The following is a 19,862-nucleotide window of genomic DNA, read 5'->3' on the forward strand; positions in this document are numbered from 1 at the left end:
TACTGTATTTTTAGTATTCATCAATACATTTCTCTGTCATATTAGGCTGAAGAGGGGAATGAATTGATGTCTCTCCCGAAATGCATTCCGAAATATTTTGAAATTATGATTCAATTTTCATTTTGTTAATAAAATAATTAATAAAACAACAATTTAAAAGCCTTATCATGGTGTAACAAGTCCTAAATATTTAAGCAAAAAGGTGAGCTTAAAGAAGAATAGTTATATAAGGACAAAAATCTTAAACCAAGTGTAGCATTGCAGTTCCTAGTATCAGTAGTATAAAATGACTCCTCAGTCTGGAAATATGCATTTGGACTTTGATCCTTCATCTCAATAGGCGAATCTCACGCAAGGATCTCTATACATGTAAATAACATAGTTTAGAGATCTTAGCCTGAAGTTGTTTACGTAAACTTATTGCTTATAAAGTAACTGGCAATTTTATAGAAAGTAAAAAGTTTCAATTTCCTAACTTTTCTTTTTAAACCACAGTGAAAACTTGATAGTAACGAGCTCCTGCTATTCTATTCTAAACTTTGTTCCGAAAACATTTTATTATTTTAGCTTTTATTGAGAAACAAGAAAATAAATAACTTTCAAAATATGATAAAGCATTTTTGGCAACAGTTTTGTTTAACAACAAACTTTTCTAAATAATAGAAGCATAGTTGCCAAAAGAATTACAAAAGAATTTTAAAATCATTGTACTTTTACATAACGAAATAAGATCCAAGAATAAAATTTCCTATAGTAATCAACTTCTATGTAAAACGTTTAAGTGAAAATATCTTTAAAAATAATTTGTTAAACAACTTTCATTATATTTATTCTTATATAGAATAATATCCCTATTAGAAACAATCCTGGCTCTTTTCAAACCAGGATAAGAGATTAGAAAGGCAACTACATTACTTATTAACTTATTTTATATTTGAATAAAATAATAACTCTTTTATAAATATTTAATTTATATTCGAATTAAAACTTGAACTTACATATTTAAATTTATTTTAAATCTAAATATTGAAAATATTTTTTATATTGAATTAAATATAATTACATCTAAAAACTGCATTTACATAATTAGATTCAAATTGAATATCTTTTTAAAAGAATTGTTAAAATAATTTAAATATATAATAACTACAAAAATAATATAAAAGTTTTCTTATTAATATCAAGCAAATAAGAAAAACATTTAAATTTATTCCTATAATTAATATCATTTCAATATCATTTTTCTTAAGAGAACTTAACATCCTCACAAATGTTTTGTTTGAATATAATTAATCATTGGAAAGGCGTCAAACTATCATTCTGGGGTCAGGAATCGAATCTGGGCGATCAACTTTCCAAAAATGTTTCGGAGTTCGAATTTTTCGGGCTCCGTTCGTCCTCACTTGATTAATTAGAAAGGTCCTTTTAGTGTTCACAGCGGAAAGTCAAAAGTGAAATATATAAATTTGACATTCGTCTGAATCTTCCTTTAACTTATAGTTACTATGAGTAGAATTTTAAAATATTGATTACTATATTACTTAGGTGCCATCTGTGTATACTGTATATGATAAAATGATAAATTACATACAGTGACTAATATCTTTTTCTTATTTCTTGTTTATTTTCATTTCGTTTCGATTTAAGAAAATAATTTAAAAATATGTTCACATTTAATTTTATTTTAATAATTAAAGAATATATATATATGACAATTTCTGATTTTTAAAATAGTAAGGAAAACAGTTTTATAGCACAAATTAAGAAGTTAAAATATTTTTCTTTTACGAGTTAAAATAATTTCTCGTATATTTATGAGGATGTTATATAATGTATAAATGTGTATATAATGTATATATAATATATACAGTCCAGTCACATTAATGTGACCACCCTTTACTGTCGACATCAATGTGAAATAATTAATTACAGGTGGCAGGTAGCAACACATTGCAGTGGAGTGTATATAAAGGGTATCTGAGGTAAGCGAAACACATTGCAATCGTTGGCGTAACGGATGTACGACGTGATTTATCCGATGTCCAAAAGAGCATGATCATCGGCTTCCGGGCCAAGGGTGGAAGCATTTCCGAAACGGCTAATCTTGTAAACTGTTCGCGTGCCGCCGTGGTAAAAGTATACCGTGCATGGCAAAATGGCACTGTCCAAAATCAGCGACGTGGCAAATGTGGTGCACCATGGGCCATAGACGACAGAGGTGAACGACGGCTGCAGAGATGTGTTCGGGCAAATAGACATGCAACCATTGACCGCCCAGATGAACCAAGGAGCTACCAAACGTGTTTCCTCAGTGAACGTTGCTGCGTATGGACCTCCGCAGCAGATGCCTGGTTAAAGCACCTACGCTGACTCCTGTTCATCGGCGACAAAGCTGGAATTTGCATGCCAGTACGGCAACTGGACGTCCAATGAATGGCGACAGATGGCTTTTTCCGATGAATCACGTTTTATGCTCCATCGGACAGATGGATGTTGGCGTATACAGCGTGAGGCATCTGAAAGCAAACACCCTGCAACAATTGCCGCAAGGGTCCAAGCTGGAGGAGGGAACATTATGGTCTGGGGAATGTTTTCATGGCATTCTTCAGGTGCACTCGTCATTGTGGAAGGCACGATGGATCAACAGAAGTACGCATCTGTCCTTGCAGACCATTCTGGCTTTTGACAGGTGGTCACATAGGAATACAAGGAAGCAAAAAAATTGATGGATTCTGTCCATCCCAAATGAAAGTGAGCATAAAAGATGACGAAAAGTGTGATGTTATCTTCATTCCGCAACATATAGTTCATCGAAATGAATTATGTTTAGAAATTGCAAAGTTGTAGTTATTAAAGAAAAACATGCCGAGTAGTTCCCCTAATAAGCATTACGTCCCCTCCACCTATAATTGGCTGGGTGAGAGGAGGTTTTAGTTTGAATCCTGTCTTTTTAAGTCAGTTTGAATCCTGTCTTTTTAAGTCAGTTTGAATCCTGTCTTTTTCCATCTGATAATCTTTTCAAAACAATATTATCCAGACAATATGATGGTTGCGTGTCATGTGAGTAATGAATTTATAATTAATGCAAACAGTAATTTTTTAGGCTATATACTTATGCATATTACAGTACGTTCAATTACTATTAATAATAGCACTTCTCTCAGTGGAAAAATATCAAATTTTAAATTCAATGTTTTATTTTATTCGTAATTCCATCTGATAATCTTACAATATTATTTTTTTATAGAATAATTCATTTTTAAGCAAGATGTTTATTCATAAATTTATTTTATTTTCACTTTTAACTAATAATTTCAACAAAGCATTTATAATTTATAATTACGAATAGAAAACACAAGTATTTTGTCGGTAAATTTTAAACCATACGAACTACATTCATTTTATTTAATGTGTAACGATTTCAACAACGTTGACAGTATGATAAACAAATGATAAGCATATACTGCATTCAATTATTAACCAAGACAAGATCCACGTGTAACAACGACCGAAACTGACAAATCCAGTACTCGCGACTGCTCCGTTCGGGGGAAATTTTTGTATTAAAATTACGTGACTCGCGGTACAAACCGGAAGTTCATATTTAGGTAATCTGGTCCTTTTCCCTTACGATTTTCATGTTTGTTCTCGACTTTCATCTATCAAACTCCGTTCTCGAGATTAAGGAAGGACAGAAATGGACGGACGACTGGGAATTAGATCTACAGATTTTTCAAATTGCAGCCCGATTAGATAATAATTATATTAAAATTAAAATAAAATATAAAAAGTTTCATAAAACATTTCAATTTAATGAACTGTAAAATCACAGACTAATCAATTAATTCATGCAGAAATTAAACAGATAATTGATGGATATTAGTGAGTAAACAATAAGTATTAAGTACTTGGTATTATAATTATTCTTTATTATTCAACAAGTGCTCTATGACATTTAATTAATTCTAACAATCAGTAATTAAACTGACAAAATGTTCTAATATTCTTGCAATTATTAAACTAATTATAAATAATTTTATGATGCAATAATTTAATTATTTTCCGCTTTCTAAACTTCTTACTACTGTTTAATAATGATGAATATCTTTAAAACACAATGTCTAAATTACATAAACATATCAAAGTTTTTAAAAAAGCCTAAATCTATTAGAAATTTTCCTGTCGTGGATTAAAATACATCATATTGAATAATAGTATAAATCCTAAAAGGAAAATAAAATAAATTAATTAAAATTAAAAAACAAAATACAAAATCTATGTTCAGAATAAAGTAGAGATTTATATAAAATTAAATTAGTAACTTGTTGTTATTTCTTTCCTAAAATTATATTAATTCATTCGATTGGTTGTTTTCTTTAAAATCGACCAAAAATCATCGAGCAAAAATTGCATCCAGGCATTGTGACGATGTCACAGTGCCTGGATGCAATTTTTAATGCATTTAATTTAAAATGTATGCTCTCCACTTTAAATCAGTAGTGTCTTGTCTCTGCATATCATACTTTACCTGATAACAACAGAGTTATGCCTGTCGTCTATGTAACTCCGTACTGGAGAAAATTATTGAATTGAATAATATGACTTTCGAATTAGATCGGAAGTTAGTATAATCGGGGTCTTCTGTCCTTTAGCTTTCCACATCTGTTTTCGACTTTCATCTATCTAACACCTTTCTTGAGATTAAGAACAGACAATAGAAAAACGGAAGACAGTGGGAGTTTATAGGTGTATTAACATATTTTACTTCTTTTCAAGAATTTAAACTATTTATATTGTGAATAGATATTATATTATTAACTTTCAAATAAATAAATATATATATTTTCATTTTTTATTTTCGATTAGACTTCTCAACCACGGCTACCTGTGAACGACGGCTGTTTTTCAGGAATGTTTCATAATTAATATAAATTATATTTATATTAATTATGTCTCGAAAAGTTCAGCAAAGTTTTCGCAGAAAAGTAATTTATCGGGAAGCACGCGAGCGCCATTCGATGCACCGCTCCACGACGAAAACAAGCTTAAGCAATGGCGTCGTCGAACGGTGCACACTCGGTAAGTAATTCTACAATCTTTTGTTTATAGCATAGTTTATACGGATTATTCCCAAAAAATTATACGTATTTTGGAAATGTTGAGTCGAATTAGTCTAGAATCGATTAATTTTATGGAAGAAACCTTTCAAACAGCCGTAGTCCGTAAACTGCATACGGGCCGGGCTATGATTGGCTCGTGTATTTAAGGACTCGTAGAACATCAATTTCATAAAGAACGGAACGTATCTACCGTGTTATAGGGGGGTCGACTGTAGTAAGATTTATGTCGATTCGGCAGTGACAATCCACACCTTTTGATGTAAAGCATCTCTAAATCATAACGCATTAAATTATGCATGCTGTTTCGATGTTAGAAACGTTTAGTCGTTTTTCTCTGGTAATACTGGCGTTTTGTGATCTAAAAACCGGTTAATTTTGCCTCTAAACGAAGCAATCGTCATCGATCATTTTTTGTGCAATTTCTATACNAGCCCAATAAGTATACTCCACTAATTCGAGTGGATAAAACCACCGAATACTGTTAGGCCCTGTACACACTAGGCGTTTTTCAACGCGCGTTAAACGCCGAGCTAACGCGCGTTAGCTCGGCGTTCGACGAGCGTTTAACGCGCGTTGAAAAACGCCTAGTGTGTACAGGCTCTTAGTCAGTCATGCATTCGCGCATGGCCAACGGACTAGCTACGTGGAGTTTTCTGGATTTTTCTCGCGTTAGTAACGCTTCAATTGGGGCCAACTTTACGTAAACGTCTTTCCGGGATGCATACCCCTCGGCAGATCGCTCACGTGTCGTAACCAAATAAACCAAACTAATTCTAACGAACGATTATTTATTGTGACATCGTCATAATGTCGAGCTGCAACTTTTCGTCACAATATTCTCAATTCTTTTAGTGGTGATCTTGCCCTCGTACATCACACTTTTCCTGTTAGCTCATAGAAGGCGTGTTAGTGACCATAGAACATCGCACGATAAAGTCACGCGATTCGTGCGATATCGCTTTATCGCGCACGCTTTTGCTACGACCTTGGGCCTATATCTCGAAAATGAAGTAATTGATCCCCATTTTTATTACATTTTTAGATTTTTTACCAAATTAATGGAAAATGGCAAAGTTTAATCAAATCTATCGAACGGATTTTGAGAGCGAACACAGTTTTGTAAGCCACATAGAAGAGGCTTCGCTAACACTCCGCCTCAAATAACTTATATTTGATATATAGTATTTAGGCCCTATATTTAAAGTTTCATTTTAAAAAATAAAATATATTTTTAGTTTAAAACTGTTCATGTTCTGAATTAATACTCCGAAACAAAAATAATACTTTGTTGCATGGAATTGTTTATTGAGGCTGGGCAGGAGCGAAGTCCCTTCTGTATGGCTTACAGAATTATGTTCATTTTGAAAATTTGATCAATCGAGTGTAATTAATGTAGTGTACGTACGTAATGTAAATGTAACGGAAAATGGGCATTAAAAACGAAGAAAACACAAAGACAAAGTAATTAAAACCGAGAAAATTACGTAAAACTTACCTGCCCTTTCCGGCCTAGAGCAAGGATTGTCCTCTCATGTGGTCATCAACCGTTTTCTTCCGATCCCACTCACACATGCAGCCTTTACATACACATCCAAACACGTGTCAGCACTCGAGATAGATGGAGCGAAAGATAATTTATAAGTACTAATTCCAGTTTTAAAAAAATTGATTACAGAAACTCGAAACTCCGCTTCAATTTTATAACAATGCGATAAAGTCGCGCGGTGTCCCTAGTTAACATGTACTGTATATAGAAATTTGACAGTTTAATTTAATATTAGATTTCAAATAGTTTATTTTTGGAAAATATTTTATATAAAATACCTAAGATATAAAAATATGTACGTAATTATTGTCTTCACTATACAATTATTATTGTCTCAAATGAACCTCTGTAATTACAAACTGGACATTATTATATAAATAAAATAGACAAGACGAAATACAGAGTCATTTAAATATAAATATTTCTATATTATTCATTACAATATTTGATTTATAGTTCTTAATTACATCGAAAGTTTGGACTTTTATAATGCGTACTACTACTTAGCAAATATTATATAAAGAAGAGAAATGTCTTTATTACTATCCTAAACATGTAATTTAATAAAACAATTATCTATTAGAAAAATAATAAATTTAAATGCTTGAGATAATTTATAGTTTATCTCATATTATTCAAATGCACAAAAGTACATGCTAATATATTATATAATCTAATTAGCAATTCAGTTAGGCACATCTGGATTTACAGCACATAAATCTCATATGGCACTTATATGAATTTGTATGAAAACAGAACAACAGAATATATTTACCTTCTGAATAATTTTAGTAAATTTAAAAAAGGAATTAGGAGAATATTTAATTATTTCGTTGAATTTAATCTAATGTCCATGACAGAACGTATACTTGAAAGAGAGTTACAAGCTTTGCCGAGTTTGATGTTATGTCTTCAGATAATTTAGGATTATCTTTTGAACAAAATAATATTTTAATTTACTCTATTTAGTTTGTATACAGTACAAATTAAAATTACAGTATATAATGATCAATACAATTCTTATCAGTTGTATAGTTTTTGAAATTACTTTTAATCGTTAAATTCCTACGTAATTTATGCGGATAAGAAAATATTTGTTGAGTATTTTGAAATTTTATTGTAATACTGGGGAAAAAATTCTGACAAATTTTAGTAAAATGGATAGAAACAGCAACTAATGAGATTTCATAATACAAGACACTTTCTTTAATTAATTTGAATTAATTAAATAATACTATCATTTTTCATACCATAAGTAGTACTATAACATTATATTACATGCTTTAGTTTTATATTTTAAAACGTTTTCAGATAAATTGAACAAAAATAAATTACATTATCAGTTCTCAATCTTTTTGGGGTAACGTTAGTGACGACCAAAGAACAAGTGTCACATCAACGATACTTATAAACGAAAAGTGATATTCAAGATCTGCAATTTTTATATTAAAAAATATACTAAAATATAAAAAAATAATTAGAATTTTCAATTACTTTTTTAAAATTTTCGCACTCTTATAAACGATTGCACTGAACTATGCATTACGAAGTATACTTATTACGTAAAAATCATGTGACTTGAGCAGATGATTTAATCGATCTTCTTAACTGCATCGTGTTGTTTATATCTTCTAAATCTTTAACAAAATATTTCTAGAATTTTAATTACCATTGTCGCAGGATTCTAATATCTTAAATTTACAACGCTTTTACTTTGTTTAAAAGAAACTTATATTTTAAATTTTATAAAAATTTCTTTTAATATTCCTGATTAAATAAATATGCTGTGTTTTATTTTTCTCTAATTGTAGACAGTTTAGTGTATTCAAATTTTTGTTATTTCATTACACATTTCTGATAATTAGTAAAATAGCTAATTCGAAGATTTTTCATATGATTTTGAAATTAAAATTAATTTATTTACTGTATACGATTCTAAACAGTATAAACATTTACCAGCAACACATTAATTATAAAAATTAAACATTTGCAGCTGTTTTTGCAGTCGTCAGCTTTCGAATATAATTTTCTGGTATTCTGATAATGGCTGTAAGATTAACTGAAAATAATTGATTTTCATAACGATAGTGTTACTGATAGAGATTTTTACTGTTTATCATTACGAATAACCAGTTCGTATAAGGTTGTATTAATCAGGAGTCACAGCAGTAAAGTAAAAAAGTCACTGACTGACTACATATAGAGAAATCAGAGTTGCCGATTTTTGGGAGTTGATTGCTTCGCCCTCAAACAACTGAAGTAATTCCGAATAACTTGTTCGAAAGACAATTGTTTTCTTAGGTAGTATACAAAATTTTAAGATTTTCTATAAAGCGGTTGCCGAAATATAGGCAATTCAAAAGTACAAAAATCGACAAAAAAAGCTGTATTTTCTTCTTCTTCATCTGGCACTGCAGACGCTCGTAGAGAAAAAAAAACTACCGTGTCTAGAAAGCTCAAATTTTAAACTTAAACCTGTTTCGTTATCAGTGCTGACGAAACTTCTGGGTGAATGGTCAAAGTTGAAGTCAAACAAAAACATCTAAATGTAAAAAATTTCGCCAACTAAAAACTTATGACAATTTAGACGACTGTCAAAATTTTTCTTAAGAGTTTTTCTTTGGTAAACACAAGCTTGGCGTTTGGTAGCAATACCCACAATATTTTTAGCTGTATTATTGTTTTCTACATTTCGCCTCCAATCATCAAGCTTATCTTTACCAAAGAAAAAGAAAAATTTTTTACGTCTCAGATGTTTTTATTTGGCTTCATAGTATCGGTAAAAGTTCAAATTTATGATTAACAATATAATTTCAATATACCAATGAGAAAAATTAATAATTGAACAATATAATAAATTAATTTTGATTTTGATAGATTACTTGAGATATGCTAAATGTTTCAAGAATGTTTCAACTGACAAGAGCAAATGTGCAACTCAGTATCACAGGATGGTTCAATTATCAGAATCTGAAGAAGATATCAATGATGAAGTTGAGGATGGTTTAAAAGAAACTTGCTGGTAAGACTATTTATTACATTCCGTGGCAAAGTTTAGCGGAGAGATTTCACAAATGAACATTTGCGGATTAAGTTAATTTCACAGAAGTGTTCGACGTAGACAAAAGCAATGGTCAGATTGCAAGAAGGAAAGATTCGTCGCAAAAACGATCGAATAGGTTGCACGAATGATTGAAAGGATTTCACCTTTAACGTACGGTATGGCAGAAAATACGACTCATTATGCGGAATAAATTTAGCTAAATGATTTCGCCTAATTACGGACAGATTAGTACGTTGTTCTCGCGAAAATTTATTTATTCTATCGCGTTATGTAAATGTATGTAAGAAGAAACTTCATTAAATAATATAACAAATTCTATGTTTTATTTGCTGTCATTTCAAATTCGAAAATTTAGTGTCTCGGTGATATAAACGTAGGCATAAATTACATAAAATGGATACTTCTTATTCTGACAGAATACTGCTACAGAAATAAAATTTCAGCAGTTTGTGTTCGATAAAGGTAATATTAACGGTAATACATTATATGCATATGAGAGTGATGCTCTTTCCTCGTCTTTCAATTTCATCGTATTTACTTGCATGAGAGTTAAGCATCAGAGAGCATAACTCTCATGCAAGTAAAGACGATGAAATTCAATGTCCCGAATTCATTGTATTGATGATAGGGTGCATGACACGCATCAACTCATCAGTTGTTGTAGGGTTAGGTGTGACATTGTTGTATTTATTTGTGAATGAGGAGAAGCATTCTTCTATAGGATTAAGTTGTTGTGTGTACAGGTTAAGTATTTGTAATTTATGGACTGCTCCGTCAAATATAATGTGACGACGTCAGAGTGATAAAATTTTACGTTGTCCATTATTAAATTGAATCCCGGAAATCTGCTCTTTAGATCGTCACAATGTTCACATAGAAAGAAGAGAAATAATTTCGAGTTGTATGAGTCTTTCATAGCCTTATGTTTCACAATTTCAGTTGGAGCCAAATTAGCAACAAGACTTATAGTCATCAGTAACAATTTTAATCTCATTGAAACTTAGAACTTTTCGTCTATATCCAATAGTTTGGTCAGAATATTGAGATGATAACGCCATCAAATACTATTCTATATATCAACCCTATTCGTTGTTTTTCAGGTCGTATCTCTTCGTTTTATTTCACTCGGCAACTGCGGTATATTATCGCGAGAAATATTTAAAAACATCACAAAAACGTTTGCCATAACTAACTTTATACATATCAAAATGAAAAAAGAAAAAAAACAATTTTTGCGAGAGAAACATACTAATTTGTTCATAATTAGGCGAAATCATTCCGTTAAATTGTGGAATTCGTCTCTATTCTGCATAATAAGTGGTATTTCCTACCACGTCGTACGTTCAAGCTGAAATATTACCGATCATTCGTGTAATCTGTTCGATCGTTTATGCGACATTTCTATTCGTGCAATTTGTCCATTTTTTTTTTCTACGTCGAACACTTGTGTGAAATTAATCAGCAAATAGTTGCAANTTTTTTTTACAGTTTAGTAGCTTGAAGAGTCAGATAAGTATTTAGGAATGTTATTATTTCATTTTATTAATACATCTGAAATAGTTGACTCGATTATATCTCACATGGAAGCTATGTTTTGGAGTGATAGTCCACAAGACAAGTGATAAACAATTTGCTCTTCCTTTCAAAATAACTTTTCACTTTGCTACTCAATATAAAATGAGTTATATATTATACAGTATATGTAAATAACTACTATAATAAATAATTTACGTAATATTTTAATTAATGCTTTTACTTGATCATTCCATACGAAAGTTTCATTGTTACGTTTCGGCATATCCTGTATTTATTTCATTTTATTTTTTTATTTTATTAAAGGAATATAATTTATATTTGATAGATATATAAATAAATCATTATCAAATTACGCGATATTTTTGCTGTAATTTAATGTTTTCGTGCTTATTATTTAAAAACAGCATTCATTATATTGCCTGATAAGCTAATTGTAAGTTTATTGAATATTCTTTCAATTATATGTGGTATTCTTTTTTTCTCTTTTCTTCTCTTCTCAACTTTAAATAAAAGTCATCAGTATCAAGAAATTTTAGATTATTTTATACTGAGAATAAAATAGTATAGTTCATCGATAGTAAATAATAATAGAAAACTCGAAAGTTTTACTTATATTACGGTGAAAGTAATCAGTTAGTTTGCTCGATCGTTATCAACTTGAATTCTTTTTGGTTTAATAAAGAATACGTTAGAATTATTAAAGAAGAATCCAGGCACGTAACTACAGAGGACTAGCCATTCCTAGAAAGTTTTAAGCCATCCTTGTGCATTGTTTCAAAATTATGCTTGATTATTTAGATATTTTAAATAAATAGAAAATTTTTATCGTTTAAATTTCGAATATTTTTCTATCGTTTTGTACGTAAATAATTTAATTGTATTATATCATATTATATTTCAAAAATTTTTCTGAGGGCGAAATATTCCCCGTATCCTCTTTTACTGTGGACCTCCGGTAAGGTAATCTCACAATTTTCTTGAGCCACTCCTGCTATAGTTGCTATAAAAGTGACTTTAGATTCTCTCTTTTCCTGACGTTTCATTCTTCCTTTTGAAACAAACACAAAAATAAAACCTATGTAATATCCATTAGTTGCAGGCAATTGATTGATATATTGCAAACCTATTCTATCGACAGAAATAGTAAAAAATTTATAGAATTAAGGAATGCTTTCAAACATACCATCCCCATTTTAATATAAAATATTAATTCTCTGCTATTTAAGTAAGATTACAACACTTTAGGGACAGAAAATGTAAACGTTACGGCAATGAGGAAAAATCTCTTAAAAAGTAATCTCTTTTCTTTATTTCAATATTTGAGAGTAGTTTTCAATATTATCTGATCAGAAGAGCCGGAAATTCAAATTGAAATCAGCGCGAATTTCATAGAAATTCGCGCTCAAATCGACTTCAATTTTCCTTCTTCCGGTTCTCCTATAGTTGATATTAAAATATTTCTCAATTAAATATTATTATTTAGATCATAAAATGTATCATTTTTGTAGTAATATCTAGAAATGCATTTGATAGAATTAATACGGATTGTAAATATACAGCAGTTTATACTCACGACTTACATTATCATATATCTCAGCATTATTGTAAAACTGTGGAACATTATATTAAATGTATCATAAGTTATTACATTTTTACAATTTACTTTTTTTAATAAAATAATTTACTTTTGTAGGTAAAAATGTGTTTTTAAAAAATATTATAAATGCCGATAACGAGTAAACTTTTTAAGTCCAACTACTCAAAATACGATATATGACCCCTCTATTTCCCTATATCCTAGAGTTCCGTATTCTGAAATTTAATAATATCGATGTCCCGTATATACCAGTTATCGTGCCAAATTTCGTTTCTTAATCTTTACCCCATCTTGAAATATTAAATGAAATATATATACACATCTACACAGACACTTACATACATACACTCTTACCCAGGGTATTCTTCTAATTTTTACATTTTTGAATACAGTGGGTCTCAAAACGTAGAGATTCCAAAAACCAGGAGAGTCAAATTTGACACGATTACANGCCCTATATTTAAAGTTTCATTTTAAAAAATAAAATATATTTTTAGTTTAAAACTGTTCATGTTCTGAATTAATACTCCGAAACAAAAATAATACTTTGTTGCATGGAATTGTTTATTGAGGCTGGGCAGGAGCGAAGTCCCTTCTGTATGGCTTACAGAATTATGTTCATTTTGAAAATTTGATCAATCGAGTGTAATTAATGTAGTGTACGTACGTAATGTAAATGTAACGGAAAATGGGCATTAAAAACGAAGAAAACACAAAGACAAAGTAATTAAAACCGAGAAAATTACGTAAAACTTACCTGCCCTTTCCGGCCTAGAGCAAGGATTGTCCTCTCATGTGGTCATCAACCGTTTTCTTCCGATCCCACTCACACATGCAGCCTTTACATACACATCCAAACACGTGTCAGCACTCGAGATAGATGGAGCGAAAGATAATTTATAAGTACTAATTCCAGTTTTAAAAAAATTGATTACAGAAACTCGAAACTCCGCTTCAATTTTATAACAATGCGATAAAGTCGCGCGGTGTCCCTAGTTAACATGTACTGTATATAGAAATTTGACAGTTTAATTTAATATTAGATTTCAAATAGTTTATTTTTGGAAAATATTTTATATAAAATACCTAAGATATAAAAATATGTACGTAATTATTGTCTTCACTATACAATTATTATTGTCTCAAATGAACCTCTGTAATTACAAACTGGACATTATTATATAAATAAAATAGACAAGACGAAATACAGAGTCATTTAAATATAAATATTTCTATATTATTCATTACAATATTTGATTTATAGTTCTTAATTACATCGAAAGTTTGGACTTTTATAATGCGTACTACTACTTAGCAAATATTATATAAAGAAGAGAAATGTCTTTATTACTATCCTAAACATGTAATTTAATAAAACAATTATCTATTAGAAAAATAATAAATTTAAATGCTTGAGATAATTTATAGTTTATCTCATATTATTCAAATGCACAAAAGTACATGCTAATATATTATATAATCTAATTAGCAATTCAGTTAGGCACATCTGGATTTACAGCACATAAATCTCATATGGCACTTATATGAATTTGTATGAAAACAGAACAACAGAATATATTTACCTTCTGAATAATTTTAGTAAATTTAAAAAAGGAATTAGGAGAATATTTAATTATTTCGTTGAATTTAATCTAATGTCCATGACAGAACGTATACTTGAAAGAGAGTTACAAGCTTTGCCGAGTTTGATGTTATGTCTTCAGATAATTTAGGATTATCTTTTGAACAAAATAATATTTTAATTTACTCTATTTAGTTTGTATACAGTACAAATTAAAATTACAGTATATAATGATCAATACAATTCTTATCAGTTGTATAGTTTTTGAAATTACTTTTAATCGTTAAATTCCTACGTAATTTATGCGGATAAGAAAATATTTGTTGAGTATTTTGAAATTTTATTGTAATACTGGGGAAAAAATTCTGACAAATTTTAGTAAAATGGATAGAAACAGCAACTAATGAGATTTCATAATACAAGACACTTTCTTTAATTAATTTGAATTAATTAAATAATACTATCATTTTTCATACCATAAGTAGTACTATAACATTATATTACATGCTTTAGTTTTATATTTTAAAACGTTTTCAGATAAATTGAACAAAAATAAATTACATTATCAGTTCTCAATCTTTTTGGGGTAACGTTAGTGACGACCAAAGAACAAGTGTCACATCAACGATACTTATAAACGAAAAGTGATATTCAAGATCTGCAATTTTTATATTAAAAAATATACTAAAATATAAAAAAATAATTAGAATTTTCAATTACTTTTTTAAAATTTTCGCACTCTTATAAACGATTGCACTGAACTATGCATTACGAAGTATACTTATTACGTAAAAATCATGTGACTTGAGCAGATGATTTAATCGATCTTCTTAACTGCATCGTGTTGTTTATATCTTCTAAATCTTTAACAAAATATTTCTAGAATTTTAATTACCATTGTCGCAGGATTCTAATATCTTAAATTTACAACGCTTTTACTTTGTTTAAAAGAAACTTATATTTTAAATTTTATAAAAATTTCTTTTAATATTCCTGATTAAATAAATATGCTGTGTTTTATTTTTCTCTAATTGTAGACAGTTTAGTGTATTCAAATTTTTGTTATTTCATTACACATTTCTGATAATTAGTAAAATAGCTAATTCGAAGATTTTTCATATGATTTTGAAATTAAAATTAATTTATTTACTGTATACGATTCTAAACAGTATAAACATTTACCAGCAACACATTAATTATAAAAATTAAACATTTGCAGCTGTTTTTGCAATCGTCAGCTTTCGAATATAATTTTCTGGTATTCTGATAATGGCTGTAAGATTAACTGAAAATAATTGATTTTCATAACGATAGTGTTACTGATAGAGATTTTTACTGTTTATCATTACGAATAACCAGTTCGTATAAGGTTGTATTAATCAGGAGTCACAGCAGTAAAGTAAAAAAGTCACTGACTGACTACATATAGAGAAATCAGAGTTGCCGATTTTTGGGAGTTGATTGCTTCGCCCTCAAACAACTGAAGTAATTCCGAATAACTTGTTCGAAAGACAATTGTTTTCTTAGGTAGTATACAAAATTTTAAGATTTTCTATAAAGCGGTTGCCGAAATATAGGCAATTCAAAAGTACAAAAATCGACAAAAAAAGCTGTATTTTCTTCTTCTTCATCTGGCACTGCAGACGCTCGTAGAGAAAAAAAAAAACTACCGTGTCTAGAAAGCTCAAATTTTAAACTTAAACCTGTTTCGTTATCAGTGCTGACGAAACTTCTGGGTGAATGGTCAAAGTTGAAGTCAAACAAAAACATCTAAATGTAAAAAATTTCGCCAACTAAAAACTTATGACAATTTAGACGACTGTCAAAATTTTTCTTAAGAGTTTTTCTTTGGTAAACACAAGCTTGGCGTTTGGTAGCGATACCCACAATATTTTTAGCTGTATTATTGTTTTCTACATTTCGCCTCCAATCATCAAGCTTATCTTTACCAAAGAAAAATTTTTTACGTCTCAGATGTTTTTATTTGGCTTCATAGTATCGGTAAAAGTTCAAATTTATGATTAACAATATAATTTCAATATACCAATGAGAAAAATTAATAATTGAACAATATAATAAATTAATTTTGATTTTGATAGATTACTTGAGATATGCTAAATGTTTCAAGAATGTTTCAACTGACAAGAGCAAATGTGCAACTCAGTATCACAGGATGGTTCAATTATCAGAATCTGAAGAAGATATCAATGATGAAGTTGAGGATGGTTTAAAAGAAACTTGCTGGTAAGACTATTTATTACATTCCGTGGCAAAGTTTAGCGGAGAGATTTCACAAATGAACATTTGCGGATTAAGTTAATTTCACAGAAGTGTTCGACGTAGACAAAAGCAATGGTCAGATTGCAAGAAGGAAAGATTCGTCGCAAAAACGATCGAATAGGTTGCACGAATGATTGAAAGGATTTCACCTTTAACGTACGGTATGGCAGAAAATACGACTCATTATGCGGAATAAATTTAGCTAAATGATTTCGCCTAATTACGGACAGATTAGTACGTTGTTCTCGCGAAAATTTATTTATTCTATCGCGTTATGTAAATGTATGTAAGAAGAAACTTCATTAAATAATATAACAAATTCTATGTTTTATTTGCTGTCATTTCAAATTCGAAAATTTAGTGTCTCGGTGATATAAACGTAGGCATAAATTACATAAAATGGATACTTCTTATTCTGACAGAATACTGCTACAGAAATAAAATTTCAGCAGTTTGTGTTCGATAAAGGTAATATTAACGGTAATACATTATATGCATATGAGAGTGATGCTCTTTCCTCGTCTTTCAATTTCATCGTATTTACTTGCATGAGAGTTAAGCATCAGAGAGCATAACTCTCATGCAAGTAAAGACGATTAAATTCAATGTCCGAATTCATTGTATTGATGATAGGGTGCATGACACGCATCAACTCATCAGTTGTTGTAGGGTTAGGTGTGACATTGTTGTATTTATTTGTGAATGAGGAGAAGCATTCTTCTATAGGATTAAGTTGTTGTGTGTACAGGTTAAGTATTTGTAATATATGGACTGCTCCGTCAAATATAATGTGACGACGTCAGAGTGATAAAATTTTACGTTGTCCATTATTAAATTGAATCCCGGAAATCTGCTCTTTAGATCGTCACAATGTTCACATAGAAAGAAGAGAAATAATTCCGAGTTGTATGAGTCTTTCATAGCCTTATGTTTCACAATTTCAGTTGGAGCCAAATTAGCAACAAGACTTATAGTCATCAGTAACAATTTTAATCTCATTGAAACTTAGAACTTTTCGTCTATATCCAATAGTTTGGTCAGAATATTGAGATGATAACGCCATCAAATACTATTCTATATATCAACCCTATTCGTTGTTTTTCAGGTCGTATCTCTTCGTTTTATTTCACTCGGCAACTGCGGTATATTATCGCGAGAAATATTTAAAAACATCACAAAAACGTTTGCCATAACTAACTTTATACATATCAAAATGAAAAAAGAAAAAAAACAATTTTTGCGAGAGAAACATACTAATTTGTTCATAATTAGGCGAAATCATTCCGTTAAATTGTGGAATTCGTCTCTATTCTGCATAATAAGTGGTATTTCCTACCACGTCGTACGTTCAAGCTGAAATATTACCGATCATTCGTGTAATCTGTTCGATCGTTTATGCGACATTTCTATTCGTGCAATTTGTCCATTTTTTTTTTCTACGTCGAACACTTGTGTGAAATTAATCAGCAAATAGTTGCAAAGTGTTTCTGTATTCGTGATAAACATATGTTTACTTGTGAAATTTCTCCGCTAAACTCTGCCACGGAGTGTAAAATATACAGTGCATTTTTCATTAAAAACTTAAATTAAATTAAATTTAGATTTAATATTAAATTTATATTTTTTGCAAGTCGATAAGTTCTATGTAGTGGTGGTAATGAATGTAAATAAGAAATGCCGATCCAGTTTATAAATCTTAATTTAATCTGAAGAATAATAAACGCCGAATAATGAATGTCTTATAGGAACGGCTTGTTAAGATCGTAATTATAATGCTGACTAATTAGAGAAACTGGGTTAAGAAAATAATATCATAAATAGAATACAGAATGAATCAAAAGTTGCTTAATACCGTTATAAAATCGAACAGAGATAGAGAAGTTCTGGATTGATAAAAACATATTATATCATGCCTGAATGTCAAATAAAATGTTTCTATACCAAAATTTCTCTTGCCCAACTCAGTCGGATTTTGTACGAGTGTTAAATGACTTTTGATTCACCCTGTATTACGAAGTGTATGACTAGCTTTAAGACAGTGATATTGTAAAATAAACATTAATAACTATATGACATGTAATGTTTGATGTATATTATTTAAAAGATATACAGTCGACCCCCCTGTGGGCCGGGCTGTGAACGGTTCAGGTATTTGTAAAATCTAAGTGACTCGTACAACATGGAATTCATATAAAGCGGAATTATCAACAGTGTTATAGAGGGGTCGACTGTATAATGCAGTTCCAGTTTTTAAATCTTAAGTTTTATTGTTTGTAATATTTTTTGAAACATTTCAAGCAGTCAATACATATATATTTTGAAAATTATCTGTATAACGATTTACCCGTAAACTGCTTAATTATAAAAATATATCTTTAATAATTGAGATATTTATCAATTATTTAAGATAGTCTTTTATACAAAATTACAAAAGCTTGAGAATTAAAAACTTTTTAATAATTTTTATTTATTCACTTATCTATTTTGTTTAACTTTTTTTTTTTTATTCTCGGTCTTGTCTATCTTCGTCTTAACACTTTCCATTATTGTAATTATACTTTCAGTGCTTTTACCGAATTTGTCCATTGTAAGTACACCCATACAGTTAAGGATTGCGGTCAAGATGCGGGAAATTTTCTTCAAAATCATATGGATAGGATGTCTGGATCATTAATCCACCAACATTGCTCCTTATATACTTTTCAATCGGATGCTTGTGGCACAGCGAATATCATCTTGACGATAAACGAATGGTGGATGATATTCTCGATCGTTTTGGCATGGAAAATTTGTATGCTGTTACAATAAAATTTGCCTTATTTTTCATTCGAATAATTGTTATCGGAAATAATATTTAATTATTTCATTAAATAAATAAAAAAATTACAAATAAAAATTCTGTATAAGTCTATTCTTTTTAAAATATTATATATTACAATACATATATCTGAAAATTATATTAAATTACTCAAATTTTTCTTTAAAAAAACAGAAAATATTTGACTTAAAAACTCGTAATTTATTCTAATTGAATTCACAAATAATATAGAATTTCTCTTAAGCTCAATTTTAAAATAATGAATTTTGTAAAAACAAAATTTAAAATTGTCAATTTAAAATAAATTAATTAATTAAAT

At 29.7% G+C, this 19,862-nt stretch overlaps 1 protein-coding gene across 1 annotated transcript in view; it reads left to right on the plus strand.

The window, feature by feature from the left end:
• Positions 1-19,535, plus strand: part of LOC111640397 — a 39,182-nt gene extending 19,647 nt beyond the window's left edge. The window contains exons 4-7 of the mRNA XM_023386406.1: positions 9,544-9,688; positions 15,665-15,720; positions 16,545-16,689; positions 19,290-19,535. Coding sequence (XP_023242174.1) covers positions 9,544-9,688; positions 15,665-15,720; positions 16,545-16,689; positions 19,290-19,533 — 590 coding nt within the window. The 3' untranslated portion in view covers positions 19,534-19,535. The remainder of the gene's footprint in view (positions 1-9,543; positions 9,689-15,664; positions 15,721-16,544; positions 16,690-19,289) is intronic.
• Positions 19,536-19,862: the final 327 nt, after the last annotated feature.

The sequence above is a fragment of the Centruroides sculpturatus genome, unplaced genomic scaffold (genome assembly GCF_000671375.1).
Source record: "Centruroides sculpturatus isolate CEXI.00-Female unplaced genomic scaffold, Cexi_2.0 scaffold1382, whole genome shotgun sequence".
NCBI lineage: Eukaryota > Metazoa > Arthropoda > Arachnida > Scorpiones > Buthidae > Centruroides > Centruroides sculpturatus.